General features: G+C 43.8%; 1 protein-coding gene across 19 annotated transcripts in view; it reads right to left on the reverse strand.

Annotated features, from left to right (window-relative positions):
• Positions 1 to 27,987, reverse strand: part of fn1a (fibronectin 1a) — a 55,856-nt gene that overhangs the window by 1,348 nt on the left and 26,521 nt on the right. For 8 of the 19 annotated variants that reach the window (XR_004570138.1, XR_004570136.1, XR_004570135.1 and 5 more), the window contains 22 exons: positions 25,339 to 25,389; positions 23,043 to 23,132; positions 22,747 to 22,941; positions 21,661 to 21,924; positions 21,366 to 21,485; positions 21,063 to 21,152; positions 20,767 to 20,961; positions 19,706 to 19,969; positions 19,411 to 19,500; positions 19,108 to 19,197; positions 18,812 to 19,006; positions 18,161 to 18,424; positions 17,866 to 17,955; positions 17,563 to 17,652; positions 17,262 to 17,456; positions 15,401 to 15,664; positions 15,107 to 15,196; positions 14,804 to 14,893; positions 14,505 to 14,699; positions 14,015 to 14,279; positions 13,646 to 13,740; positions 12,901 to 13,069 (listed from right to left, as the gene is read on the reverse strand). Coding sequence is in view for 2 of the 19 variants with exons in the window: in XM_034227235.1 (XP_034083126.1) it covers positions 190 to 309; positions 405 to 511; positions 1,449 to 1,574; positions 2,564 to 2,731; positions 3,127 to 3,265; positions 3,348 to 3,518; positions 3,776 to 3,995; positions 4,096 to 4,207; positions 5,069 to 5,158; positions 5,245 to 5,436; positions 5,876 to 5,965; positions 6,114 to 6,299; positions 6,466 to 6,553; positions 6,819 to 7,030; positions 7,368 to 7,637; positions 7,746 to 7,859; positions 8,483 to 8,638; positions 8,744 to 8,908; positions 9,263 to 9,379; positions 9,477 to 9,743; positions 10,277 to 10,366; positions 10,449 to 10,525; positions 10,638 to 10,752; positions 11,287 to 11,559; positions 12,084 to 12,275; positions 12,716 to 12,802; positions 12,901 to 13,069; positions 13,646 to 13,740; positions 23,631 to 23,894; positions 24,701 to 24,895; positions 24,997 to 25,086; positions 25,300 to 25,389 (4,847 nt within the window). In the remaining 17 variants the exon portion in view is untranslated. Of the gene's footprint in view, positions 1 to 189; positions 310 to 404; positions 512 to 1,448; positions 1,575 to 2,563; positions 2,732 to 3,126; positions 3,266 to 3,347; positions 3,519 to 3,775; positions 3,996 to 4,095; positions 4,208 to 5,068; positions 5,159 to 5,244; positions 5,437 to 5,875; positions 5,966 to 6,113; positions 6,300 to 6,465; positions 6,554 to 6,818; positions 7,031 to 7,367; positions 7,638 to 7,745; positions 7,860 to 8,482; positions 8,639 to 8,743; positions 8,909 to 9,262; positions 9,380 to 9,476; positions 9,744 to 10,276; positions 10,367 to 10,448; positions 10,526 to 10,637; positions 10,753 to 11,286; positions 11,560 to 12,083; positions 12,276 to 12,715; positions 12,803 to 12,900; positions 13,070 to 13,645; positions 13,741 to 14,014; positions 14,280 to 14,504; positions 14,700 to 14,803; positions 14,894 to 15,106; positions 15,197 to 15,400; positions 15,665 to 17,261; positions 17,457 to 17,562; positions 17,653 to 17,865; positions 17,956 to 18,160; positions 18,425 to 18,811; positions 19,007 to 19,107; positions 19,198 to 19,410; positions 19,501 to 19,705; positions 19,970 to 20,766; positions 20,962 to 21,062; positions 21,153 to 21,365; positions 21,486 to 21,660; positions 21,925 to 22,746; positions 22,942 to 23,042; positions 23,133 to 23,630; positions 23,895 to 24,700; positions 24,896 to 24,996; positions 25,087 to 25,299; positions 25,390 to 27,987 lie in introns of those variants that run through there. The other 11 variants (XM_034227235.1, XM_034227234.1, XR_004570133.1 and 8 more) reach the window with 11 other exon arrangements.

Consider the following 27,987-nt stretch of genomic DNA (forward strand, 5'->3'; position numbering starts at 1 on the left):
ATGTTCTTCTACCAGTTTTTCTTGAATTTAATTGATCACTGGAAGTTGATGAAACAAAGTCTTATTCAACTCAAGTGTGAAGAGGAAGCAGTATTTCTTAATATCATTAGCAAATTATTAATAGTATTGTATTGATTTGTTTTATTCAGAGCAGAAAATCAGTATCAAAACTTATAGGGAGACACTCACCAGTTTGCGTAGAGCGTTTTCTCTGTAGCGGTCGAAAACATCCGTATTAACAGGTTGAAGGAGGCCAGCGTCCACATCAGTGTGTGTTCCCGGCCTTCTGCAGTTCTCACAGCGCCAGCCCTGAAGAGATGGAGGGAGAGGTTTATTCAAATGCACTAACACATCATTTAGGGCATTGTGTTTTCCGTAAAGCACACAGATGCAATGTTACACACCTGTTGTCCTCCGTAGCAGGTGCAGGTACAGATGGCGTTCAGGTATTCCTTCTGCCACTGGTTTCCTACATGGTACATTTTCCCATCGTCATAACATGTCGACTCATCTGGAATGTAAAAGATTGTAAAAGTTAAAAAAGTGTGAATAATTTCCAATATTACATTACATGTTACTTGTTAGACGCTTTTATCCAAAGCGACTTACATACTCAATACTGTGGGCAATCCCCCACAAGAGCAATTTGGGGTGAAGAGTCTTGCCCAGGGACACAACGACATGCTGACTGCAGTAGGGTTTGAACCTGTGACCCCCTGATCCGAACAAAACGCTCAACCCACTGCACCACACGCCTCCAATATATTTCATATCAGAAATAAATGGCAATTGAATATCCATGAGGAATGAGTGTCAGAATCCAAAGATTGAAGAAAAAATATACTACATTTTACCACAATACCAGGAGCCTACTGACGTCTCAATGACTTTTAGTCATAGACTATAAATAGGAAGTGGAGGTAGTCACTGTGACGTCACGTATTGGTAGGTGGAGATATTGTCTTGAAGCCTCACTTTGGAATCTTTGATGTCACCATTTTAATCACAAGCGACCATAGAGGACGGAGCTAGAGAGGGATACGCATTGCTAAAGCTCTATCCTAAATGACAACGTGGCAACATAACATCTCAAGTTAACCTCACTGTAGAGCATCAGCATACCCTGATTCATCAGCTATTTTACTTTAAATTGGACCATGATTTGCAAAATAATCATAGTGCTGTATTGTAGAACAGTTAAAACCAGTGAGTGAGGCCATAAACTCTTTAGGGAAATCTTTACTTAGTAATAAATCAAGTGAAAAGTGGGGTCAACTTTCTCATAGACTTCTATTCAATCTTATATTTGCAGTGGAGTTGCTATCTGCTGGCCATTAGAAGTACTGCAGGTTAAAGGCACTTCTGCATTGGTTTCACTTTTCAGACTTGAAGGCTACGTCCACTTCTTTTATACAGTCCAAGGTCTACTTGAGGCCATCTTTACTTACGGGGTTCACATTTGAATTCTCCTTTGCCATTGCCCAGACAGGTGCAGCTCATCATGTGACCATTCTCAGCCTGGCGGTCCCACTTCTCGCCGATGCGGTAGTTGTTATTGTTGTCGTGACACCACTCTGAAAGAAAGAAGTAGTGACAAAGAACGATAGAAAAGATAAAGGGAGCGAGAAGCAAGGGAAGGAGAACAGAGATAGATCCAGATGCCGGAGCAGAATGAGAGCATGGAGGAAGGAGCATGAAGTGGATATGTGAGAGAAGTTCATTAGTTAGTGTCGAGAGCCGCTTAACAAAAAATGTATTTCATACTGCAGATATAGATTCATACTGCAGATATAGATTCATATTGCAGATATAGATTCATACTGCAGATATAGATTCATACTGCAGATATAGATTCGCAGCATTTACAAAAAACAATTCACACAATTAAATTCACTGAGAAACAAGCATGGAAAACAATCAACGCAGTTCATGTGTATTTCAAACAACAGGTGATGATATTATTACAAATTCACAGAGGCTTAGACCCATTGGGTCACCGGGGACTCACGCATACAGACAGTGAAATGACTTTGAACCTTCGGTGAATTAATGGTGATCTCAGTTTCTGGTATTGTCATGTTAGTTGTATGGACCATACAAAAAACCTGAGACCGACGCTGGCCAGTTAGCTTAGCTTTCTGCTCTCTGTGATGTTTTCACAGTCTACAGAGGCAGAGCAGAGAGTCTAACATGGGCAGACCATAGACAGACTCATACAATGTAAAGACATGATCATCTTTATGAAGTTATGTATGAAAACATTTCTGAAATGATGCAACGCTATACGAAATGATAGTTTGCTAGTTACCATTGTTAAGGCTGCCCATGCCATCATTTTATTAATGCATGTTGATGCACATAGAACTGTAACATTCTATTGCTTTTAAATCATAGCTAAGGAATTTATAAAACATAAATTGTATTGATTGGTGTTCCATATCTCCAACAAATCTTTTGTTCCTCTTATAAATTCCTCTTGAGAAAATCACCTAGAATTATTTGGTTTGTAATTCCCTAGTGTTTTCAAAGCATGCTGGGATTATTTGGTTAATAAGCCACTCACTGGATGAATCACATCTAAAGTGGCCGCTGCCCAGCCCAATGCAGCGGCACCACAGCTTGAAGCCCGTCTCAGACATACGCTCCCACTCTGAGTCCACCTCGTGGTAGGTCTGTGTGAATATGTCGTAACACACGTCCCGGTTGGTGGCGACGGGGATGTCACCTGGAACTAAGAGTTGGAAGAAACAAATGTGGTTAGAAGAAAGCCAAATGATGTGGTATATGATAGATAATACACACAGGCACATAATAATAATAATAATAATAATAATAATAATAATAATAATAATAATAATGGACAACAACGGGCAGCAAATAAGAGGTGAAGAAAGGACCTTGGACCTTATTTAGATTGTATTTAATTCCCTTGCATTTTTTGTTTTAATGCTGTTATTGGTGTTATCATATTTTGATATACTAGAATAACTGGTCTTTTTGAGTATTTGTGTGATATATTTGTGTAGATATTTGTATGACCTCTAAGACAATACACAAGAAGGATTATACACAATGTGCTTGAGTGTGGTGCAAGAGAATCTTTATTTTTAGTGTGGACTACTGTACCAGCATTGCCAACCGTAACGACTTCCTCCAAAACCTTCTCCTTAGCCCCGCCCCTCATGGCCTCTACAAGGACATTATAGGATGCTCCAGATGTCAATCCAATCAGAGTGGCGCTGTTTGAGGTGCCAGGAAGACGCATCTATAGGGGGACAGAGAAAGTTAATAAGTACTCCTTACTTTTCCTGCAGTAAGTGTGTGTGTGTGACTATATGTGTGTTTACCTGGAATGCTCCTTCCTCCGTGTGTGTGATAGGATTACAAGACACCTCGTACTCTGAAGTGTGAGGAATGCCAGACCAGGAGATAGTTGTGATAGTCTGTGCTTCTTGGGGTATCTCTGTTTCATTGTCAGGGAAACCAAACGCAAGACCTGGCAGGGGACCATCACTCACCTACAGGATATAATGGACAGTACAAACTTAATGTGAGCTCAAAATATAACAAAAAAGAGGCTACAAAAGTAATCGTCACATACTAAAACTACTAAAATTATGTACTACAGAACAGTGATTTAAGATCATCTGAGACTGAATCAAACTCAAGAATAGAAATCTAAACGATAGTGGATTATTGAAACATTTTCACAAAAGTATTTAAACATTATAATGATGACCATCAGTTTGCTACAGAAGATTCAAGTCTTACACACCTTGACCAAGGGAACTCTGTTTCCATCGGGGCCTGCTACAGGAATGTAGATCAGAGGCTCTCTGAGAGTGGGTCTCTGGCCTTCTCTGGGGCCGCTGAAGGGGCCATGGAGACCGTTGTTAGGGCCCAGGCTCTGGTACTCAGTGTAGATGTGCTGGCCCTGCTGGCCTGGTTGGTTCAGGCCACTAGTACCAGTGAAGTGAACCTGGTTGGTGTCAAAGCTGGACACAGAAAGAGGAAAGAATAAGAACAGGAGATTCAAATGGGGAAATAATACTTGTGTTTTGTTCCACATTTTAGTTTGATTATGCAGGTTCGTACATCTTGTCGTTGAAGGAGTCTGGAACATCCAGGATGTCAGCGGTGGGTCTGTGAGGGAGAGGCAGCAGGGGCAGCTCAGGGATGACCAGTAGATGGTGATCTGGAGCTGGCTCTGATTGGACAAGAGACATATGTAAGCTAGCTGTTGGAAGCAAGCAGGGCAAAGGCAATGCACAGAACCACTTGCTTAACTTTTAGCATGTAAAAGAAGATGGCTGTGTTTCCACTCTTTTCCTGAAACAGACAGGAAACTAATTCACCTGCACACCTTTGATAAAAAAATAATATAATTCAAAACTTATAATAGGACAAAAACAAACAAGAAGGGTTTTGATGCTAAGTGTAAAAATTAAGTCACAATCAATGTCAAGCGCTATATGCTGCAAGTCTACATCAGCAGTCAGCAGGGGGCAGCATAGCGTGGCTCTCAAACATTATGGCAAATGTTAATATGTCAAAATTATAACTTTTTTCTTGTTAGTTTTACAATGTTTTTGCCAAGAGAAACAATAAGTGATGTAGTTATTGCTTAAATTGTGGATTTATTCAAAAACAAGTTTAATGGGGGAATACAAATTAAAGCGTCTTTAAGAGAAGTCATTATTTCATTACAACGATCATAACAAATAAGAATAATCTGACCATATTCTCTCCTCAAGCAACGATACGAGATTACTTCATCTAATTAGTGCATTTTTGGGACATTCCCTAAAAGTGGGTAGCATAAAAACAGCCCATAATAGTTTTATTAACACTTTTGCAGGGAATATTTAATAGCAGCTAGTTTATTATTCCACAGAACCAGTTAAATTATTTCAGAATATCATAAACAAAGCCGAATTTAGTTTAGTAGTTTTCCTTTTTCCAAGGTGACTGTCAAACTGCCGTTTGTTATTGGCATTATGTCTTAAATGCAGGATAAATCTTTACTTTAATGAAAAAGTAGGTCTGCAGGTGGATGATGGGTACTTACGTGTTCTGGCTTTTCCCACAAGAGATGTGCTTCTCAGAGCATTCTGCAGAGCCACAATCTTAATGACATACTCTGTTCCTGGTTTCAGACCTGTGACCAAAATACACACGAGTTATGAATTTCTTTTATGACCGTATTTGCACTCGTGTTCTTTTTGTCTTCGTACAACACCTCACCATTGATGATGGCGTAGCTCTGGCCTGCGTGAGGTCTGGGGGTAACCTCTCGAGGCAGACCCCCGGCCTCCTCATAAGTCACGTAATATCCGGTTACCCCTGGACTGCGTGATGGCTGCCAGCTGAAGGAGATGCTGGTGGGGTTCAGGGAGGTGAAGCGGATGCTGGTGGGCGGGATGACCACTGGTTTGGCTGGAAGAGACAGACAAGTTAGTTAATAATCAGAAAAACAGAACAGAAAACTACAAAAAAAGAAACAGAACTACATGTTATTTTGGCAATCTTAAGAACTTCATAATACTGAGACAGAAGGGCTAACAAACTGGCAATTAAGGGGGGGTTAAAAAACTATATTCAAAAAATTGAAACTGAAAATATATTGATGCCGGTTTGTGATATTTGTTCTAAAAATGGAAGCAGAACTGGAAGCAAGCTGCAATGAACAACATTTTGAATTAGGTTCAATTCAATAAATATTGGTATTCATTCCTCATTAATGATTTTTCTGTTGTTATCAAGATTACAATATATATACACACATCAATATATATTTCCTGTCATCATAACAAAGATGCAGCATTTCACACTCAAAGTAATGTACTACTCTTGACAAAATGAGGTGAATGGTTACCTGTGGTGGCAGTGAGTGTGAGAGGAGTGCTGCGTCCGCTCCCTTTCAGTGTATAGATGTTAATCTTGTATTTGGTGCCTGGTTCCAGACCTGAAAAGAAGAAAGGTGATGGGTCAGTGAGGGATTGTGTGCTTGAGTACTCAGACTAACAATCTGATTTTATTGAGTTACATTATATCCAATTAAACATTACATGTGTGGGTTGACCTTTCTCTAAGTAAACATAATTTCTGTTTACCTGTGATAACATATGAGCGTGACTCGGGGCCAATGGTCCTTGTAATGGGTGTGTAGCCTGAAGCGGGGGAGGTGGGAGTGGTCTCAACCAGGAAGCCAGAGATGGTTTCTGTCTTGGCGCGCCAGGTCAGCGTGATGGAAGAGTCGTTGACGTCGGAGATGCGCACACGACGAGGGGGGCTGATATCTTGAAGAGAAAATAGAGAAAAGGTCAGGGTGAGGAAGAACAAAACCAGGAATAAGACAGTATAGATTCACAAGAACAATCCAGAACAACGGTACTGTAACACAAATTAAATCTCTCAGTTTTCAAATACTTTTATACATTCGCATTTTATGAGTTACAAACTCACTCTCTCGAGTAGTGACCTCTCCCTGGACTGGCCGGCTGGTCAGAGAGTTTTTCAAGGCGTAAACATGGACTTCATAGGCAGTTGCAACCTAAGAGGGGTGGCGTAAAAGAGAAAAAAAGATCAGTCTCTCACAGTGTTGCAGAATCTGAGTTTAGGTATCCTGGCTGCAGCTGCAAACCTGACATAATAGGTTTGTGCATGGGTCTGCTTATGTATTGCCTTTTGTAAATCAGTAAACACTACATGACCATATTTATGATCTAATAACATAAATAGGAACAAATGGGTATCTAGAAGGTAGGAAAATAACCTTATAACAACTTCTTTCCTCAGTCTCACAGAGCCACACTCACCATGAGTCCAGAGATGTGTGCCTGAGTGGCGTCCGGGGCCAGGTTCAGCTCCTTGGTGGGGCCGCTCTTGCTCTTTGGGTTCACCACCACCCGGTAGCCCGTGAGGCCTGTCAGGCCAGTGAGTCTGTTTTCCTGACGAGGCAGGGACCAGGTCATAGTGAAAGAGGTGGGGCTAATGGAAGAGAACTGGAGGTTGGTGGGGGGTGAGATGGCTGCGGGGAGGAGAGAAAATAAAGAAAAAAGGGTTAGAGGGAGATGGTAATGACAGTATGAGCAATCATTGTGCTCTCAAGTAAAGAATGAAAGCAATATCTTTTCTTTAAGGCCCTTTCTATCAGTGACTGTTGTTCAAATTGTACTTTTCTACAAGGGCCCGTCTGTCGTCTAAATGTCACTTTTCTTAAATGGCTACACCTCCAAATAACACTTAAGAGCCAGGTCAGTCGTTCAAATTCCTCTTCATATATATTATACAATGCATGCACATTTTACTTTCTGAGCTTTCTGGTCTTTGACTTTTTCTTATCAGTTTCAGATTTCCAGCCGTACCTGTAGCTTGTATGCCGACCAATGGTGTGCTGTTTGTGTCATCGTGCACAGCGACGACCTTCACGGTGTATTCAGTGCCTGGCGACAGACCGTAGATGATTGCAGACTCGGCATCTGCCCGGGGGGCAGGGCGCAGCTCTCTCTCTCCCTCCTCTGAACTGGAATAGAAGACCCGGTATGATGTGACGATTCCCTCAGGGCTGTCCCAGGTGATCCGCAGCGAGGTGGAGTCGATGTCGGAGAAGGTAAGGTCCTTAGGGTGGTCTATATCTAGGAAGGCGTTAGGAGGTAGGAGGAGAAGTCAGGAGGTTGCTGAATTTCTGATGGTTTGGGAATCAATATATTTCTGAAATATCTCTAGAAGGTGTAGATTCTTACTTGTTAAAGCATTCACCACCATTGGAGAGCTCTCTCCATCTTGTCCAAAAGCGTACACACTCAAAACGTACTCTACTGTGGGCATCAGTCCTGAGAAAGTCATCTCTGTCTGGTCTGGAAAATTGAAGGAAAAGGATACACATTAAGTGAAGAAAAATATATTACAGAGTTAAAATTAGGACATTAGAACAAGTTTACTATTGTATAATCAAGCTTTAAAGGTCCCCTATTATACTGTTTTTCATCAATATATTATAGGTCTCAGATATATACAAAACATGTCTCTGAAGTGTTTGGCTCCAAATACCAAACAGATCATTGTAGCATCTCATAATCCCTGCCCTGTTTCAAAAGTGCTGATTCTCTGTCTTTTACTTTAGATGAAAATAAGGAGCCACTCCCCTCTGAGAGATATTTGGTTAAAGAACACACATTGGTGCTCTAGGAGGAGATTCAGGTGATAAGGTGGGTGGGGGGGGTTACCTTGGTTTGTCATTGGCTAATGGTTACACAACCCAAAAAAACATTATAACATCACAAAGTGGCAAAAATCTGATCAGCTCATTTTCAGACAGGTTTCTATATAAATGGATCAGGGCAAAAAGAGAGAGAATCTTTTTTACTGAAACTTTCAGAATCTCTTTACACAGAGGGGACACATGTTTATTTTTAAAAGACATGAAAAAGTGGATTTTGCATAATAGGTGACCTTTAAAATACTGACAAACACTACATACCTGGAGCCACCACCTCAGCAAAAGACGGTCCCTGTCCATTCTTGGGGACCCCAGTCACCCTGTATCCCTTGATGGGGCCCTGGGCAGGGCTCCACCTCACTGTGATACTGTTGTCCTTCACGTTCATCACCTCCATTTCAGAGGGAGAGTCGACACCTAGGAGAGGAGGATTAGGGAAGAGAAGAGGAGAAAGCTATAACATGAGATGGCTTGATAATCACTACAAATGAGTGTGCTTTTTGTCTGTAAAGGTGTGTGTACCTGTCTTGTGCATGACGTAGATTGGAGTGCTGGACGCGGGGCTGTCTCCTCTCCCGGTCACAGCGTAGACGGTGATGGTGTAGTCAGTACCGGGCTTCAGGTTGTTGATGGTGGCGGTGGACTGGGAGCCAGGGACTGTGAACTCCTTAGGATTACTGTGACCTCCTGGATAAACAAGGACAATGTGATAAATTAAAAAATATATATATTTAAAGATATATAAAGATATATATTAAAATTCTCAGTGGCGAATTTTCAAAAACACAATACAAATAAATCAATATAAAATAATAGAATAATAATAATAATAAACCAAACAATATATATTATTTACATTTTCCTGGCAGAAAATATACAAAATGTATCTTATAATAAATGTTGTAATTTATCATGTTTTTTTAATCTGTCATTCATGTTTTTTCTAGCTGTACACACTTTAAAGAGACACTTTGTTCAATTTGAAATATGTGGCTATATAAATACAATTTAAAGTAATTTATGTCATTATTTCTCACTGACCAGACTCTCCATGAGTGATCCTGTAGTAGCGCACGGTGACAGGGGGGGCGTCCCACCGGACAGTGATGCTGGTGGGGGAGGAGTCGAGCACTTCCAGGTCTGTGGGAGCATCAGAGACTAGAGAGAGAGAGAAAACACAGACAAAATAATCAAATAACCCACATGGAGTAAGTAACTGGGTGAAATAAAGTGTTGAATCAGGATTTATTCCTACTTGTCTTCTGTGTCCCAGTGAGCGGCAGGCTCTCTTGGGACCCACTCACAGCGTAGATGTTGACCAAGTACCCCGTGTCAGCGGTGAGTCCCGTCAGGGTGAAGTGGTTCCTGGACGGGGGCAGCCTCTCGTCCTTGGTCCTCCCTCCGCTGACCATCAGGTGGCGGATACGGTACCCAGTGATTTTGCTCTGGGGAGCGAGCCAGTTGATGGTGAAGGAGTTGGTGAAGACCTCAGAGAAGCGCAGGCCGACCGGTGAATCCAGAACTGAGAGGTTGGGAGGTACAGAAACATATTTATTATATAAAGGTAAATACTTTCTAAAGGGTATTTATTATTCTTTTTAGGGGTTTCCTTTTCCTGTAGTGTGTTATATAGGTTTTTGTGCATGTAAATGGCCTGCAAAGGCTAAAATCCCAGGTTCCCTCCAGAGGTCTTGCAAACAAATCCCCCCCCTGCCTGAAACGCCTCCATTGGATTCCTGTGTTAACTTACGTAACATAGTGATACCAATCTAACACTCCCGCCTCTATTACTAGCGCTCCAACACATTGAACGTGATTTGTTAAGGGGTGGGACATTGCTAAGTGGCCAGCTAACCAATCAGAGCAGACTGGGCCCTGGTCTCACAGTACAAAATATGAACCTGAAAATGTGCATAATATGTCCTCTTTAAATTATCACCTTAATAAAGTTATAGCATCAGTGCCCTGAAGAAAAAAATAACCTAATTGCTTTCTTATTTACCCAACACTGGACGGGTTTACTCCTGTTTTTTCAAATATCCATGTAAGACTCACCTGTTTTCTTGGTTCCGACGAGGGGCGAGCTCTCTCTCTCCTCGTACACACACACCACGCTCACCAGATACTCTGTGTTTGGCAGCAAGTCTGTGAACATTGAAAAATACATAAATACAAAATGTACTTGTTGTGCGTTGTTGTGTATTGTTCATTTTTTCTTCTAACTTACTCCTTAGCACCACACTGTTCCTGTTGCCTTCTGCGCTGGTCTCTGTGATGTCATCTTCATCGTCAATGGGATGATACCTGAATAATAAGGAGAACAACAAATAAGTTATTTGTGTGTGAGTCAGTGTGTCCTCAGAAAATATGTGAATCAGAAATATTCAAATATAACATGTAATGTTTCTTCTCGTACCTGATGAGGAAGTTGTTGATTTCAGCAGAGTTGGGAAAATAGGGAGCGACCCAGTTGACTTCAATGCTGTCTGGCCCAACCTGGCCAAAGCCCAAGCTAGTGGGTGCTGGTACAGCTATTGACAACAACAAAAAAACAGCTTGATTCACAATGTATTCAAACGGTACAATATAAGCTTTTTTTCCCCTTCATTTGAAGAGAAAATAGATCTGATGAAAGAAAAACAAGATATAAATAAACTGACTAAAAGTGGAAGGTATTCACACCATCATTCTTCTTCTATGTGTCAGTGTAAATCCTTGACTGAAGTTTTACGACATCTTTAAAGTGAGAAAATAAGCAGTGTTTGCATCGGGGGGCAAAATGAGACTCAGTTTGATACAAACCCCATAACTGTAACCAGATGGTCCTCGTGCACAAAGAGGATTATTAACTGAGTGAAAAGCATGCTGTGCAATTACTTCAGCAACTTAAGGGTTTTGCTTTGAAGAACCATGTATTGGGCTTAATAAGAACCTTATTGTGTTATATAACTCGGCACACATATTGTGATTTGTGACTCCCTAAGCAACTGATGTTTGTTCTAGTTTGGTATTGTTACTGTTATAGTTGTGGCAGGAGGATTCTTTTTTGGTTGGGTGGGACTTGCCGGTGTGCTGAGTGATGACGATGGGTTCGCTCTCGCCGTTCTCCGTCACCGTGATCACGCTGATGTCATAGTCGATGCCAGGCTCCAGTCCGTAGACAGTATATTGACCAGTCGTTGGCAGAACAATGTCTTCGAAGATGGGCACGCTCTCGCCGGCCGCTACCACCACGATCCTGTAACCGGTGATGGCTGTGGTGTTGAGCGGCGACCAGAGGAGGCTAATGGTGGTGTCGCTCACATCCTTAAATGTGAGGTCTGTCAGCTGTGGGACTTCTGGGTAGGTGGAAGGGAAAGAAAGCGAGAAGACAACAGGAACACCAAACAAACACGAGGGAAAGGAGGAGGGGGTTGGACATGAGGGCCAGGATGAGGAAGGCAACGGACAAAAAGAAAGAAGCAGTGGTTAACGCAAGCATTTAAAAATGATGTGCTTCCATTAGGGTGTAATATTCGACATATCAGACCAATGGAAGATATGATGTTAAGCTGCCTTTCCTGGTATATATAATTATTTTGTAAGGGTTCAGTTAAAATTCAATGAAGCGTTTCCATTGAGAAGACCTAATATATATACAGGAAATATAGCGTTAGAGTTTCAAAACACTCCTGGTGCATTTTTGCTTTTTGTGTTAAGTTAGAGCAAAGATAGAATGTGTTAAATGCTTTCAACTCTCACCAAATGCTTTTTAACTTGAATGTGGACAGTTTGTGCTTATTTGGTCAGATTCTCATGATCAATATCCTTACCTCATTACCTCAAACACCTATTAAAAACTCCTGCGTGACCTCGCACTCACCTGGTGTAATGGTAGTTGAAATGGGAATGCTCTCCATATCGCCCTTCACAGTGACAACGCTGATGTTGTATTCCAGTCCTGGACTGAGATTCTCCAGGGTGCAGGAGTTCTGACCTGCCTCCACAAACTCCTCCATGCTGTCTCCCTGCTGCCCATTGGTGGGAGTGCACATCACTCTGTAGCCCGTGATGTCTTTGAGAGAAAAAAGGAGAAAGAACTTTTAAACATAGGGTTAGAAACTGAAGTAAATACAGGAGATAACTCAAAGCAGTTTCATCATAAATGATTAAAACAAGATTATTACTGCAATTTTATATTTATTATTTGTAGTCATGTTTTTGACGGTTGCTTTTTGTTGCTTTCTAGGGAAAGATTTAAATGTATACTTCTTTTCTGTTTGTACAAGGATTTTGAGTTTTCTTTTATTTCTCTGTCATTCGATGTGTTGGTAGTATATTTTGAATTGTGTACTCCTTTGTCAATTGTTGATGACCCGTCTAAAATGTCAGGAGACATACCACTGTCTCCTAAAATCATTTAAAAATATATATATTAAAAAAGGATAAGAAAAATAATTGAAAAAAATGTAAAAGTCAAACTGTAAGGACCTCGGTATGTAGGTGTATGTGTACCTGGTGTACTGGCCTCGGTCCATTGGACTGTGAGCTCTCCGGTGCCTGGGTTAGACTTCAGGTTCAGATCAGTAGGAGGAGACAGAGCTGGAGACCAAGAAGAGATACATTAAGAGACACTGGGGCGACAAAGCAAACAGCTTGGAAAGGAAAATACAAAGTTAATATTCAATTGTTGTTCTTACGTGTTACAACGCGCCGAGTGATCGCGGTTCCCTGCTCACGTCCGTTAATAACTGGCTGGACGCTGTAGGTGTACTCCACCCCTGGAGTCAGACCTGAAACGTAAATACTTCCTGAGTCAGAGGTCACATCTCTGGGGGCTTCTCCACCCTGACTGGGACGCACCGTCAGCTGAAAGATAAATGTACACAGTGTCAGAGACTCAGTGGAGAGCGAGACGTGAATCTGGGGTACCGGAGGTAAAGGTCGTAGGTCAATGTTTTCCCATGAACATAGAAGCCGGGAGAACATTCCCATCTCTGGTGTGACATAGTCTGACCAATCAGATTTGAACTGTGAGGTCTGTAGTTTTCATGTTATCTAACCTAAACAGGGCCTACACCTAACTAAGAAGAAATAGAATCTGCTTTCAAGGAGAAATGTACGGTGGCCGACACGTGACAACGGCCAGAAAATGTTTACGCAGCGCTCTTAGTAAAGCATGCGCATGTGTTGTCAAGTTATCAAAGATATTTTTTCATTTGCATTTGTTTTGGCAAATTAATGTTTTTGTATTTGCAATGTTTTTGTGCAGCACTTTTCTCTTAAAGTAAAGTGTTTTGGGCTGTGGTAGCTTGTTGGCCACCGTACAACAAAATGAAAACGGGAATGAACGCAATCACAAACCAGTTCATTTCAAAGGGCCAACATGGGACAGCAGATTTATGAATATGTGGGTGGTGGGATATCCATTAGCAATAAGTGTACCTTGTATCCAACACGGGGAACTGGAGTCCAGGAGATTACAATGGAGGTGTCAGTCACATCAGTGCTGAATTTAGGAGCGCTGCCCATTGAAGAATCTACAAACACAGGCAGAGAAAAGGTGTTTTGTGTGAGTTTTCCAGTCATCTGTATCCATATTGCAAGTTTCTTCTACTCATCTTATAATACTTATCTTTTGTATACTACATGAAACATGAATTATTGAAGATGAAAAACAATACCCTCTTTACCAAAAAATAATAACAATAATCAGTTTAATCCTCTTTTGATAAACTCTCGGAAACATTTTTTTGTTGCACAGCCCAAGAAAACAGTGCATTATATTTGTGTTTATACGCATCAGACACTCACTGGTGGTAAACACAGCGCTCTCTCCTCTACTCAGCGTGTTCTCCTGCTCTGAATGTAGCGTAGCAGTGTACTTGGTAGCAGGCCTCAGGCTCAGGAGGGTGTACTGAGAGAGGCGGGGCGGGCAGGCGCAGCTGCTTGGGGTTGGAGCCCTCCACAGTCAGGAAGAGACGGTAGCCGGTGATTTTCCCATGAGGGGCGGACCACATCATCACAGCACTGTCCTCAGTCACCTCGGTGAAACGGATATATCTCGGAGCGTCAGGCTCTAAAAAGAAACATCAATAAACACTGTTAGAGGATGTGATGTGTTTGACTTGCACTTCAGGGCTTCTGAACACACAGTATGTGTTATATTATTTGATGACTTCACTTGAGCAAGTCAGACATGTATAAAGATAGGGTGATGCAGGGGGGGGGGGGGGGGCACATGATGAAATTATGATATTTAAAGAACAGAATCTTTAGAATAGGCAGATTTTGGTCATTTTACCAGGCAGTGGATTTCCAGCGGTGTTGACCTGTACAAAGAGAGGCTTGCTCTCCAGGCTGTCCTCCACAGAGTAGATACTGATGTTGTACAGCTTCCCAGGTAGGAGGTCACTCAGTGTCACAGATGTTGCCGTGTCAGGGAGAGTCACCTCTGAGCTTTCACCTTCTAGTGAAGGCCTGTAGACCACACGATAGCCTGCGCGGAGAGACAGAAAATACGGGTCACGTAATTGACACAGATCGGATTGAACTAGCCACAAATGGGGAAACGTGTTGGCTGTTACATGTGTCGTAGCATACCAGTGATTGGAGCCAGTGGTTTTTCCCAGCTGATCATGATGGAAGTTTCTTCCACCTCATCCACTTCCAAATCAACAGGAGCATCAGGTGCTGTGAAACCATTTAAATGTGAGAAAGAAAATTACAACCACATCTTTTTCACTTGTTTTTTAAAGGATCACTTGATTTATAATCCTTGCCACATGTTCATTAGGCTGCTTTCGGGTTTGGGATTGGAAACAACAAATTAAAGTTGAGCAACTGTAATTTTATGTCAGACTTAGAAAATAAAGAAACATGAAAGTGTGTTGTGTATCTGCTGACCTGTGCTTTGTGTTGTAGAGAGAAAGAGGTTGTCCTCACCTTTATCTGTAACCTCAAAGTCGTTCCCAGTGTACTTCGTACCAGGCAGTTCTGGAAGAAAAAATACATTTTAGGCAGTGCTACAATATTTAATTAGAATGATGGTTTCAAATATTCTGCCTACACCAATGATTGCGCTAAATGTGATTTTGATATTGCACTAGTCCATATTATGATTTGTGGAAAATAATTTTTTGTTGCGCATCCCTAGAAAACAGTGCATTATATTTGTGTTTATACGCATCAGACACTCACTGGTGGTAAACACAGCGCTCTCTCCTCTACTCAGCGTGTTCTCCTGCTCTGAATGTAGCGTAGCAGTGTACTTGGTAGCAGGCCTCAGGCTCAGGAGGGTGTACTGAGAGAGGCGGGCGGGCAGGCGCAGCTGCTTGGGGTTGGAGCCCTCCACAGTCAGGAAGAGACGGTAGCCGGTGATTTTACCATGAGGGGCGGACCACATCATCACAGCACTGTCCTCAGTCACCTCGGTGAAACGGATATATCTCGGAGCGTCAGGCTCTAAAAAGAAACAAACACTGTTAGAGGATGTGATGTGTTTGACTTGCACTTCAGGGCTTCTGAACACACAGTAGAGGCTTCTCAATACTCAAATTTCCCCTCCTCGACTCCCCTCCTCGGTTCCCCTCCTCGAGACTTAGACCCGCCCACAGGAGATGCGAGCTCAGGACCGAGGAGGGGAACCGAGGAGAGAGGAGGGGAAGCAGCAGACGTTTAAAGAAATGAGAACTCCTCTCCTCTGAGCGGTCATTTTAAAGAGACGTCCGTTCATTATTACGTGGCAACAGCTGCATCAGCTGTCGAGTGTTTTGTCATAGCGCTGTATCTCTGTTAGATCAGCTGAACATTGTTCCCCCACATATTTACTTTGAATTCATTGAGAGTGCGGTATAATGAGACAATAACAGGCTACAGATGCGGACACACACACATAAATATATTTATATAAATATATACAATTTAAAGTATGAGAGCACTCTCATAATAATGTAACACAATCAGAGACTGATAGGCTATATCCCCCCTCTCTCTGGTCGCTGAAATGGGGAATTTAAATTACGGGCCAAAAGTTGTATTTACAAGTAGGCCTATTAAAAGTAAGCAGAGGACACCAAACCAACTGAGACCCGTCTGTCCGCCGCATTTACGCACTGTACAACACACACCTACACACTGTACCACACACACACACCTACACACTGTACCACACACACACACCTACACACTGTACCACACACACACACCTACACACTGTACCACACACACCTGCACACTGTACCACACACACCTGCACACTGTACCACACACACCTACACACTGTACCACACACACCTGCACACTGTACCACACACACCTGCACACTGTACCACACACACCTACAGCTCCAAAAGCATAAGCCGTTGTGTATTTTATTATGTGAAGCAATGGTCTTAGAAAAATATCGACTCTTTGTTTGTAGATATCTACTAAACTATAGCAAATAAAGAGAGTAGGCCTGTTATACTGAGTGATATATATTATACACACTGCTCTGCTTTCTGCACGGACCTCACAGCTGTTCTCTCTGGAAACATCGCGATGCGATGAAAGCAGTTTCTAAAATAATATCCAAGGGATGCATGCAGAGCTGTCATTGGCTGAGATAAGTCCGACCGTGCGTCACGCCTCCACCGTTCCCGGAAATGCATCCGTGGAGGAGCCGTGGAGGAACCATCAGTGTATCCTCGGTTAGAGCTCCTCCAGAGAGCCTCCTCGACGCTCGATCCTCGGTGTGCATTTAGAGAAATGAGACGTCCTTCAAAATGGCGCGCTGAAATTCATTTCCGGGTCACTACCGGAGGACCGAGGACCGAGGAGTCGAGGAGGGGAAATTTGAGTATTGAGAAGCCTCTAGTGTGTGTTACATTATTTGATGACTTCACTTGAGCAAGTCAGACATGTATAAAGATAGGGTGATGCAGGGGGGGGGGGGGGGCACATGATGAAATTATGATATTTAAAGAACAGAATCATTAGAATAGGCAGATTTTGGACATTGCACACCAACCACGGATGCTATTTTCAACAACTTAAGCTTTTCCTAACAAAAGTATTTTACCAGGCAGTGGATTTCCAGCGGTGTTGACCTGTACAAAGAGAGGCTTGCTCTCCAGGCTGTCCTCCACAGAGTAGATACTGATGTTGTACAGCTTCCCAGGTAGGAGGTCACTCAGCGTCACAGATGTTGCCGTGTCAGGGAGAGTCACCTCTGAGCTTTCACCTTCTAGTGAAGGCCTGTAGACCACACGATAGCCTGCACGGAGAGACAGAAAATACGGGTCACGTAATTGACACAGATGGGTTTGAACTAGCCACAAATGGGGAAACGTGTTGGCTGTTACATGTGTCGTATAGCATACCAGTGATTGGAGCCAGTGGTTTTTCCCAGCTGATCATGATGGAAGTTTCTTCCACCTCATCCACTTCCAAATCAACAGGAGCATCAGGTGCTGTGAAACCATTTAAATGTGAGAAAGAAAATTACAACCACATCTTTTTCACTTGTTTTTGAAAGGATCACTTGATTTATAATCCTTCCCACATGTTCATTAGGCAGCTTTCGGGTTTGGGATTGGAAACAACACATTAAAGTTGAGCAACTGTAATTTTATGTCAGAATTTGAAAATAAAGAAACATGAAAGTGTGTTGTGTATCTGCTGACCTGTGCTTTGTGTTGTAGAGAGAAAGAGGTTGTCCTCACCTTTATCTGTAACCTCAAAGACGTTCCCAGTGTACTTCGTACCAGGCAGTTCTGGAAGAAAAAATACATTTGTAGGCAGTGCTACAATATTTTATTAGAATGATGGTTTCAAATATTCTGCCTACACCAATGATTGCGCTAAATGTGATTTTGATATTGCACTAGTCCATATTATGGTTTGTGGAAAATAATTTTTTGTTGCGCAGCCCAAGAAAACAGTGCATTATATTTGTGTTTATACGCATCAGACACTCACTGGTGGTAAACACAGCGCTCTCTCCTCTACTCAGCGTGTTCTCCTGCTCTGAATGTAGCGTAGCAGTGTACTTGGTAGCAGGCCTCAGGCTCAGGAGGGTGTACTGAGAGAGGCGGGCGGGCAGGCGCAGCTGCTTGGGGTTGGAGCCCTCCACAGTCAGGAAGAGACGGTAGCCGGTGATTTTACCATGAGGGGCGGACCACATCATCACAGCACTGTCCTCAGTCACCTCGGTGAAACGGATATATCTCGGAGCGTCAGGCTCTAAAAAGAAACATCAATAACACTGTTAGAGGATGTGATGTGTTTGACTTGCACTTCAGGGCTTCTGAACACACAGTATATGTTACATTATTTGATGAATTTCCTTTCCAATGGTATGTTCCAGTTTTAAGAATTGGAAACTTCGACATAGATAAGTGACAAGGCCACAGGATGAATTTCAGGGTTATTTTGCAGAGCAAAATAGACAAGATAGACAAGAAGAGCAAGTCAAATATGTCTAAAGATAGGGCGATGCAGGGGGGGCATATGATCAAATTATGATATTTAAAGAACAGAATTATTAGAATAGGCAGATTTTGGACATTGCACACCAACCACGGATGCTATTTTCAACAACTTAAGCTTTTCCTAACAAAAGTATTTTACCAGGCAGTGGATTTCCAGCGGTGTTGACCTGTACAAAGAGAGGCTTGCTCTCCAGGCTGTCCTCCACAGAGTAGATACTGATGTTGTACAGCTTCCCAGGTAGGAGGTCACTCAGCGTCACAGATGTTGCCGTGTCAGGGAGAGTCACCTCCGATCTTTCACCTTCTAGTGAAGGCGTGTAGACCACACGATAGCCTGCGCGGAGAGAGAAATATTACATATCATTTTGAATATGGAATGGTCACAGATGGGTTTGAACTAGCAACAAATGGGGAAATATGTTGGCTGTTACATACCAGTGATTGGAGCCACTGGTTTTTCCCAGCTGATCTTGATGGAAGTTTCTCCCACCGTACCCACTTCATAATCAGCAGGAGCATCAGGTGCTGTGAAACCATTTAAATGTGAGAAGGAAAATTACAACCACATCTTTTTCACTTGTTTTTGAAAGGATCACTTGATTTATAATCCTTGCCACATGTTCATTAGGCTGCTTTCGGGTTTGGGATTGGAAACAACACATTAAAGTTGAGCAACTGTATTTTATTGTGAGAATTGGAAAATAAAGAAACATGAAAGTGTGTTGTGTATCTGCTGACCTGTGCTTTGTGTTGTAGAGAGAAAGAGGTTGTCCTCACCTTTATCTGTAACCTCAAAGTCGTTCCCAGTGTACTTCGTACCAGGCAGTTCTGGAAGAAAAAATACATTTGTAGGCAGTGCTACAATATTTAATTAAAATGATGGTTTCAAATATTCTGCCTACACCAATGATTGCGCTAAATGTGATTTTGATATTGCACTAGTCCATATTATGAATTGTGGAAAATATTTGTTTGTTGCACATCCCTAGAAAACAGTGCATTATATTTGTGTTTATACGCATCAGACACTCACTGGTGGTAAACACAGCGCTCTCTCCTCTACTCAGCGTGTTCTCCTGCTCTGAATGTAGCGTAGCAGTGTACTTGGTAGCAGGCCTCAGGCTCAGGAGGGTGTACTGAGAGAGGCGGGCGGGCAGGCGCAGCTGCTTGGGGTTGGAGCCCTCCACAGTCAGGAAGAGACGGTAGCCGGTGATTTTACCATGAGGGGCGGACCACATCATCACAGCACTGTCCTCAGTCACCTCGGTGAAACGGATATATCTCGGAGCGTCAGGCTCTAAAAAGAAACATCAATAACACTGTTAGAGGATGTGATGTGTTTGACTTGCACTTCAGGGCTTCTGAACACACAGTATGTGTTATATTATTCGATCAGATCACTTCACTTGAGCAAGTCATGCATGTATAAAGATAGGGTGATGCAGGGGGGGGGGGGGCACATGATCAAATTATGATATTTAAAGGTCCCCTATTATACTTTTTTCATCAATATATTATAGGTCTCAGATATATACAAAACATGTCTCTGAAGTGTTCGGCTCAAAAATACCAAACAGATCGTGGATTGCAGCATCCCATAATCCCCTCTGTTAGCCCTGTTTCCAAAGTGCTGATTCTGTGTCTGTTACTTTAGATGAAAATAAGGAGCCCCTCCCCACGCCCCTCTGAGAGATGTTTAGTTAAAAAACACACAATGGTGCTCTAGGAGGAGATTCAGGTGATAAAATGGGGGGGGGGGGTTACCTTGGTTGGTGATTGGCTAATGGTTACACAAGCCAAAAAATGGTTATGACATCATAAAGTGGCCAAAATCTGATCAGCTCATTTTCAGACAGGTTTTTAAGTAAATGGATCAGGACAAAAAGTGAGTGAATCATTTTCCCTGAATCGTTCAGAGTCTCTTTACACAGAGGGGACACATGTTGATGTATAAAAGACATGAAAATGTGGATTTGGCTTAATAGGTGATCTTTAAAGAACAGAATCATTAGAATAGGCAGATTTTGGACATTGCACACCAACCACGGATGCTATTTTCAACAACTTAAGCTTTTCCTAACAAAGGTATTTTACCAGGCAGTGGATTTCCAGCGGTGTTGACCTGTACAAAGAGAGGCTTGCTCTCCAGGCTGTCCTCCACAGAGTAGATACTGATGTTGTACAGCTTCCCAGGTAGGAGGTCACTCAGCGTCACAGATGTTGCCGTGTCAGGGAGAGTCACCTCCGATCTTTCACCTTCTAGTGAAGGCGTGTAGACCACACGATAGCCTGCGCGGAGAGAGAAATATTACATATCATTTTGAATATGGAATGGTCACAGATGGGTTTGAACTAGCAACAAATGGGGAAACATGTTGGCTGTTACATACCAGTGATTGGAGCCACTGGTTTTTCCCAGCTGATCTTGATGGAAGTTTCTCCCACCGTACCCACTTCATAATCAGCAGGAGCATCAGGTGCTGTGAAACCATTTAAATGTGAGAAGGAAAATTACAACCACATCTTTTTCACTTGTTTTTGAAAGGATCACTTGATTTATAATCCTTGCCACATGTTCATTAGGCTGCTTTCGGGTTTGGGATTGGAAACAACACATTAAAGTTGAGCAACTGTATTTTATTGTGAGAATTGGAAAATAAAGAAACATGAAAGTGTGTTGTGTATCTGCTGACCTGTGCTTTGTGTTGTAGAGAGAAAGAGGTTGTCCTCACCTTTATCTGTAACCTCAAAGTCGTTCCCAGTGTACTTCGTACCAGGCAGTTCTGGAAGAAAAAATACATTTGTAGGCAGTGCTACAATATTTAATTAGAATGATGGTTTCAAATATTCTGCCTACACCAATGATTGCGCTAAATGTGATTTTGATATTGCACTAGTCCATATTATGGTTTGTGGAAAATATTTGTTTGTTGCACATCCCTAGAAAACAGTGCATTATATTTGTGTTTATACGCATCAGACACTCACTGGTGGTAAACACAGCGCTCTCTCCTCTACTCAGCGTGTTCTCCTGCTCTGAATGTAGCGTAGCAGTGTACTTGGTAGCAGGCCTCAGGCTCAGGAGGGTGTACTGAGAGAGGCGGGCGGGCAGGCGCAGCTGCTTGGGGTTGGAGCCCTCCACAGTCAGGAAGAGACGGTAGCCGGTGATTTTCCCATGAGGGGCGGACCACATCATCACAGCACTGTCCTCAGTCACCTCGGTGAAACGGATATATCTCGGAGCGTCAGGCTCTAAAAAGAAACATCAATAACACTGTTAGAGGATGTGATGTGTTTGACTTGCACTTCAGGGCTTCTGAACACACAGTATGTGTTATATTATTCGATCAGATCACTTCACTTGAGCAAGTCAGACATGTATAAAGATAGGGTGATGCAGGGGGGGGGGGGGGGGGCACATGATCAAATTATGATATTTAAAGGTCCCCTATTATACTGTCTTTCATCAATATATTATAGGTCTCAGATATATACAAAACATGTCTCTGAAGTGCTTGGCTCCAAACACCAAACAGATCATTGCAGCATCCCATAAACCCCTCTGTTTCAGCCCTGTTCAAAGTGCTGATTCTGTGTCTGTTACTTTAGATGAAAATAAGGAGCCACTCCCCACGCCCCTCTGCGAGATATTTGGTTAAAAAACACACAATGGTGCTCTAGGAGGAAATTCAGGTGATAAGATGGGGGATGGGGGATGGGGATGGGGGGGGGGGGGGGGGTTACCTTGGTTGGTGATTGGCTAATGGTTACACAAGCCAAAAAATCGTTATGACATCATAAAGTGGCCAAAATCTGATCAGCTCATTTTCAGACAGGTTTTTATATAAATGGATCAGGACAAAAAGTGAGTGAATCTTTTTCCCTGAATCGTTCAGAGTCTCTTTACACAGAGGGGACACATGTTTATGTATAAAAGACATGAAAATGTGGATTTGGCTTAATAGGTGATCTTTAAAGAACAGAATCATTAGAATAGGCAGATTTTGGACATTGCACACCAACCACGGATGCTATTTTCAACAACTTAAGCTTTTCCTAACAAAAGTATTTTACCAGGCAGTGGATTTCCAGCGGTGTTGACCTGTACAAAGAGAGGCTTGCTCTCCAGGCTGTCCTCCACAGAGTAGATACTGATGTTGTACAGCTTCCCAGGTAGGAGGTCACTCAGTGTCACAGATGTTGCCGTGTCAGGGAGAGTCACCTCCGATCTTTCACCTTCTAGTGAAGGCGTGTAGACCACACGATAGCCTGCGCGGAGAGAGAAATATTACATATCATTTTGAATATGGAATGGTCACAGATGGGTTTGAACTAGCAACAAATGGGGAAACATGTTGGCTGTTACATACCAGTGATTGGAGCCACTGGTTTTTCCCAGCTGATCTTGATGGAAGTTTCTCCCACCGTACCCACTTCATAATCAGCAGGAGCATCAGGTGCTGTGAAACCATTTAAATGTGAGAAGGAAAATTACAACCACATATTTTTCACTTGTTTTTGAAAGGATCACTTGATTTATAATCCTTCCCACATGTTCATTAGGCTGCTTTCGGGTTTGGGATTGGAAACAACACATTAAAGTTGAGCAACTGTATTTTATTGTGAGAATTTGAAAATAAAGAAACATGAAAGTGTGTTGTGTATCTGCTGACCTGTGCTTTGTGTTGTAGAGAGAAAGAGGTTGTCCTCACCTTTATCTGTAACCTCAAAGACGTTCCCAGTGTACTTCGTACCAGGCAGTTCTGGAAGAAAAAATACATTTGTAGGCAGTGCTACAATATTTAATTAGAATGATGGTTTCAAATATTCTGCCTACACCAATGATTGCGCTAAATGTGATTTTGATATTGCACTAGTCCATATTATGAATTGTTGTTTGTTGCGCAGCCCAAGAAAACAGTGCATTATATTTGTGTTTATACGCATTAGACACTCACTAGTGGTAAACACAGCGCTCTCTCCTCTACTCAGTGAGTTCTCCTGCTCTGAATGTAGCGTAGCAGTGTACTTGGTAGCAGGCCTCAGGCTCAGGAGGGTGTACTGAGAGAGGCGGGCGGGCAGGCGCAGCTGCTTGGGGTTGGAGCCCTCCACAGTGAGGAAGAGACGGTAGCCGGTGATTTTCCCATGAGGGGCGGACCACATCATCACAGCACTGTCCTCAGTCACCTCGGTGAAACGGATATATCTCGGAGCGTCAGGCTCTAAAAAGAAACATCAATAACACTGTTAGAGGATGTGATGTGTTTGACTTGCACTTCAGGGCTTCTGAACACACAGTATGTGTTATATTATTTGATGACTTCACTTGAGCAAATCAGACATGTATAAAGATAGGGTGATGCAGGGGGCGGGGGGGGGGGGATACATGATCAAATTATGATATTTAAAGGTCCACTATTATACTTTTTTTCATCAAAATATTATAGGTCTCAGATATATACAAAACATGTCTCTGAAGTGTTCGGCTCAAAAATACCAAACAGATCGTGGATTGCAGCATCCCATAATCCCCTCTGTTAGCCCTGTTTCCAAAGTGCTGATTCTGTGTCTGTTACTTTAGATGAAAATAAGGAGCCCCTCCCCACGCCCCTCTGAGAGATGTTTGGTTAAAAAACACACAATGGTGCTCTAGGAGGAGATTCAGGTGATAAAACGGGGGGGGGGGGGGGGGGGTTACCTTGGTTGGTGATTGGCTAATGGTTACACAAGCCAAAAAATGGTTATGACATCATGAAGTGGCCAAAATCTGATCAGCTCATTTTCAGACAGGTTTTTATATAAATGGATCAGGACAAAAAGTGAGCGAATCTTTTTCCCTGAATCGTTCAGAGTCTCTTTACACAGAGGGGACACATGTTGATGTATAAAAGACATGAAAATGTGGATTTTGCTTAATAGGTGATCTTTAAAGAACAGAATCATTAGAATAGGCAGATTTTGGACATTGCACACCAACCACGGATGCTATTTTCAACAACTTAAGCTTTTCCTAACAAAAGTATTTTACCAGGCAGTGGATTTCCAGCGGTGTTGACCTGTACAAAGAGAGGCTTGCTCTCCAGGCTGTCCTCCACAGAGTAGATACTGATGTTGTACAGCTTCCCAGGTAGGAGGTCACTCAGTGTCACAGATGTTGCCGTGTCAGGGAGAGTCACCTCCGATCTTTCACCTTCTAGTGAAGGCGTGTAGACCACACGATAGCCTGCGCGGAGAGAGAAATATTACATATCATTTTGAATATGGAATGGTCACAGATGGGTTTGAACTAGCAACAAATGGGGAAATATGTTGGCTGTTACATACCAGTGATTGGAGCCACTGGTTTTTCCCAGCTGATCTTGATGGAAGTTTCTCCCACCGTACCCACTTCATAATCAACAGGAGCATCAGGTGCTGTGAAACCATTTAAATGTGAGAAGGAAAATTACAACCACATCTTTTTCACTTGTTTTTGAAAGGATCACTTGATTTATAATCCTTCCCACATGTTCATTAGGCTGCTTTCGGGTTTGGGATTGGAAACAACACATTAAAGTTGAGCAACTGTAATTTATTGTGAGAATTGGAAAATAAAGAAACATGAAAGTGTGTTGTGTATCTGCTGACCTGTGCTTTGTGTTGTAGAGAGAAAGAGGTTGTCCTCACCTTTATCTGTAACCTCAAAGTCGTTCCCAGTGTACTTCGTACCAGGCAGTTCTAATGAAAAAAAAAATATTTTAGGCAGTGCTACAATATTTTATTAGAATGATGGTTTCAAATATTCTGCCTACACCAATGATTGCGCTAAATGCGATTTTGATATTGCACTAGTCCATATTATGATTTGGGGGAAATAATTTGTTGTTGCGCATCCATAGAAAACGATAGTTACGGCTGTAACTACGGTTCTATGAGTCCCGGATGACCGCCAGAGGCGGTGCTTTAAGCACTGGATATGTCCATCGCGCGCATGCGCAGCTCGAGTACCAATAACAACAAATTCACCTGTGACCCACGTGACACCAGCTATATCAGCCGGTGTCGTCAGAGGATCTGTTCCCAGAATCTTCTCGCGAGCACACAAGAATTCTGAGTGACAGGGAACTCTGGCGGTCATCCGGGACTCATAGAACCGTAGTTACAGCCGTAACTATCGTTCTATTTCGTCCCTACTGACCGCCAGAGGCGGTGCTTTAAGCACTGGATGACTTATACCAACAATGTCATGAAGAATCCAAGCCCTTGCTCACCACTGGAAACAGCGGAGCTCGGCAAAAGGACCACGCCCAAAGAATGGGGAGTAGCGACATTGACCTGATGACAACTGGAGAATGTGCCAGAAGACGCCCACGACTTAGATGGTCTCCAGGGGCACCACCCTCAGGGCAGCCCAATATGTTGAGATACTCCTTGTAGAGTGGCATCTAAGCCTGATGGCAGGGGGGCGGTCACTGGCCCCGTAAGCCTGTGAGATGGTATCGACAACCCAGTGGGGCAGCCACTGGTTAGAGGGCATAACCTCCTTTAGTGCCGCCAGGGCAGAATCAAGAGTTGCTCCTACTGCCGTATACAGGCAGTAGCCTTGATATACGCCCTTTGGGCACCCCCTGGGCACAGCAACTTCGACGTGCCGTACTCCTGAATGTCAAAGCGTGCCAGCTGGGCAGGCTGATTGAAGTGGGTTTGTGGAAGGACCCCGGGCAGGAATGCCACATTTGCCCAAAGGGCAACGCCTGAGAGTCCCACCTCGGGCATGTATTGTTTATGGAGAGGACATGCAACTCCCCGACTCGCTTCCCTGAGGCTATGGCAAGCAGAAATGCTGCCTTCGTGGGCAGCCACCTAAGCCCCACCTGGGCCAGGGGCTCGAAGGGAGGAGATGATCGGGCATCCGGCAGCAGGGGCAGGTCCCAAGCCGGAGCCCTCGGGGTGCTAGGGGGACGCTGCCGTAAAGCCCCTCTCATAAAGAGGGACACCGACCTGTGGCACCCCGCCGTGGCGCCGTCGACCCGAACATGTTGGGCAGAAATCGCAGCCACATAAATTCAGAGTGGAATGAGAATGTCCACTATCTAGAAGGGACTGTTGTCTAAGCAACAACGTACATGCTGTCCCCAAGGAACACGCACATTCTTGCCCCCCAGTTGGGGTAGAAAGTGCGTGAGTGCAAGCTGCACAGCCCGAAGCTCTAGCACGTTGACCTGGCGCGCACTCTCCTGGGCAGACCGCTGACCCTGAACGGTCCTGCCCTGCCGCACTGCACCCCACCCTGAGAGACATGCACCTATGGTGATGGTCTCCTGGCGGGATGGGATGTCGCCCATGGGCACGCCCACTAGGAGATAGGCCCTGCCCCTCCAGCGTGACAGAGAGTGGAGGCAATGCTGCGACACCCTGACTTCCCTGTGCCACTTGGCGTCCAAGTGAAGGCTGTTCAGCCACATCTGCATGGGGCGCAACGACAGCGGGCCTAAGGGCCCAGCGGCCGAGGCAGCTGCCAGTCTGCCCAAGGGCCGGAGGAACTGAATATAAGGCACCATCTTACCCGGCCCACGTGGAAGTAGGCATCCCTCAAGTCCACGGTTGAGAACCACTCCACCTGTGCATATGCAGTGGTCAGCATATAGAATGGCAGCACCTTCGGGAATCTGTTGATTCCTCTGAGGTCCAAGATCGGGCGAAATCCGCCGACTTTCTTGCTCACGAGAAAGTACGCCGAGTAGAACCCCCTGGGCTAAGCAGAGGGTCTTACTGGCTTGATTGCGTCCTTGGACAGAAGGACGGCCAACTCTTGGGCCAGAGCTAGGGCCCCTGCCGGATCGCTGACGACTGTCAATTAGACCCAGCCGAAGGCTAGGGGCCGGAGCTGCGGTCCGTACCCCTGGGTTAAGGTGAAAACCACCCAAGGGACGGAAGTACTGAGTAACAGTAACTGAGCTGCTGTAACAGTAACTGAGCTGCTGCTGGGAAAGCAGCCGACGACCGCCCCCGGGATTTCAGGGCCCAGCCCCCCGGCCCCTGGAGCCTCTTGGGGGGCGCCGGTAAGGCTTTGGGGCACAAGGCCGTCAGGAAGTCGGACGACCTGGGGCACGAAAGTCATTGGGTCGCGCCGCTAAGACCTCTGCAGACCACCCCTGTAATCCGGCGGCTGAGTGCGGCTGCTAGAGCGGCCCCTGGGCCTGCTGGGAGTGGGCACAGGTCTGCGAAGACCCGAGAGCTGCTGCCTGGTCTGCCTAGCTTGGGCGGCACGCTCCAGTGCCTCCAGGGCAGCTGACCTAAACAGCTCCCCTGGCTCGACTGGTACGCTACGGAGGA

This window comes from Gymnodraco acuticeps, unplaced genomic scaffold (assembly GCF_902827175.1).
Source record: "Gymnodraco acuticeps unplaced genomic scaffold, fGymAcu1.1, whole genome shotgun sequence".
Taxonomy (NCBI): domain Eukaryota; kingdom Metazoa; phylum Chordata; class Actinopteri; order Perciformes; family Bathydraconidae; genus Gymnodraco; species Gymnodraco acuticeps.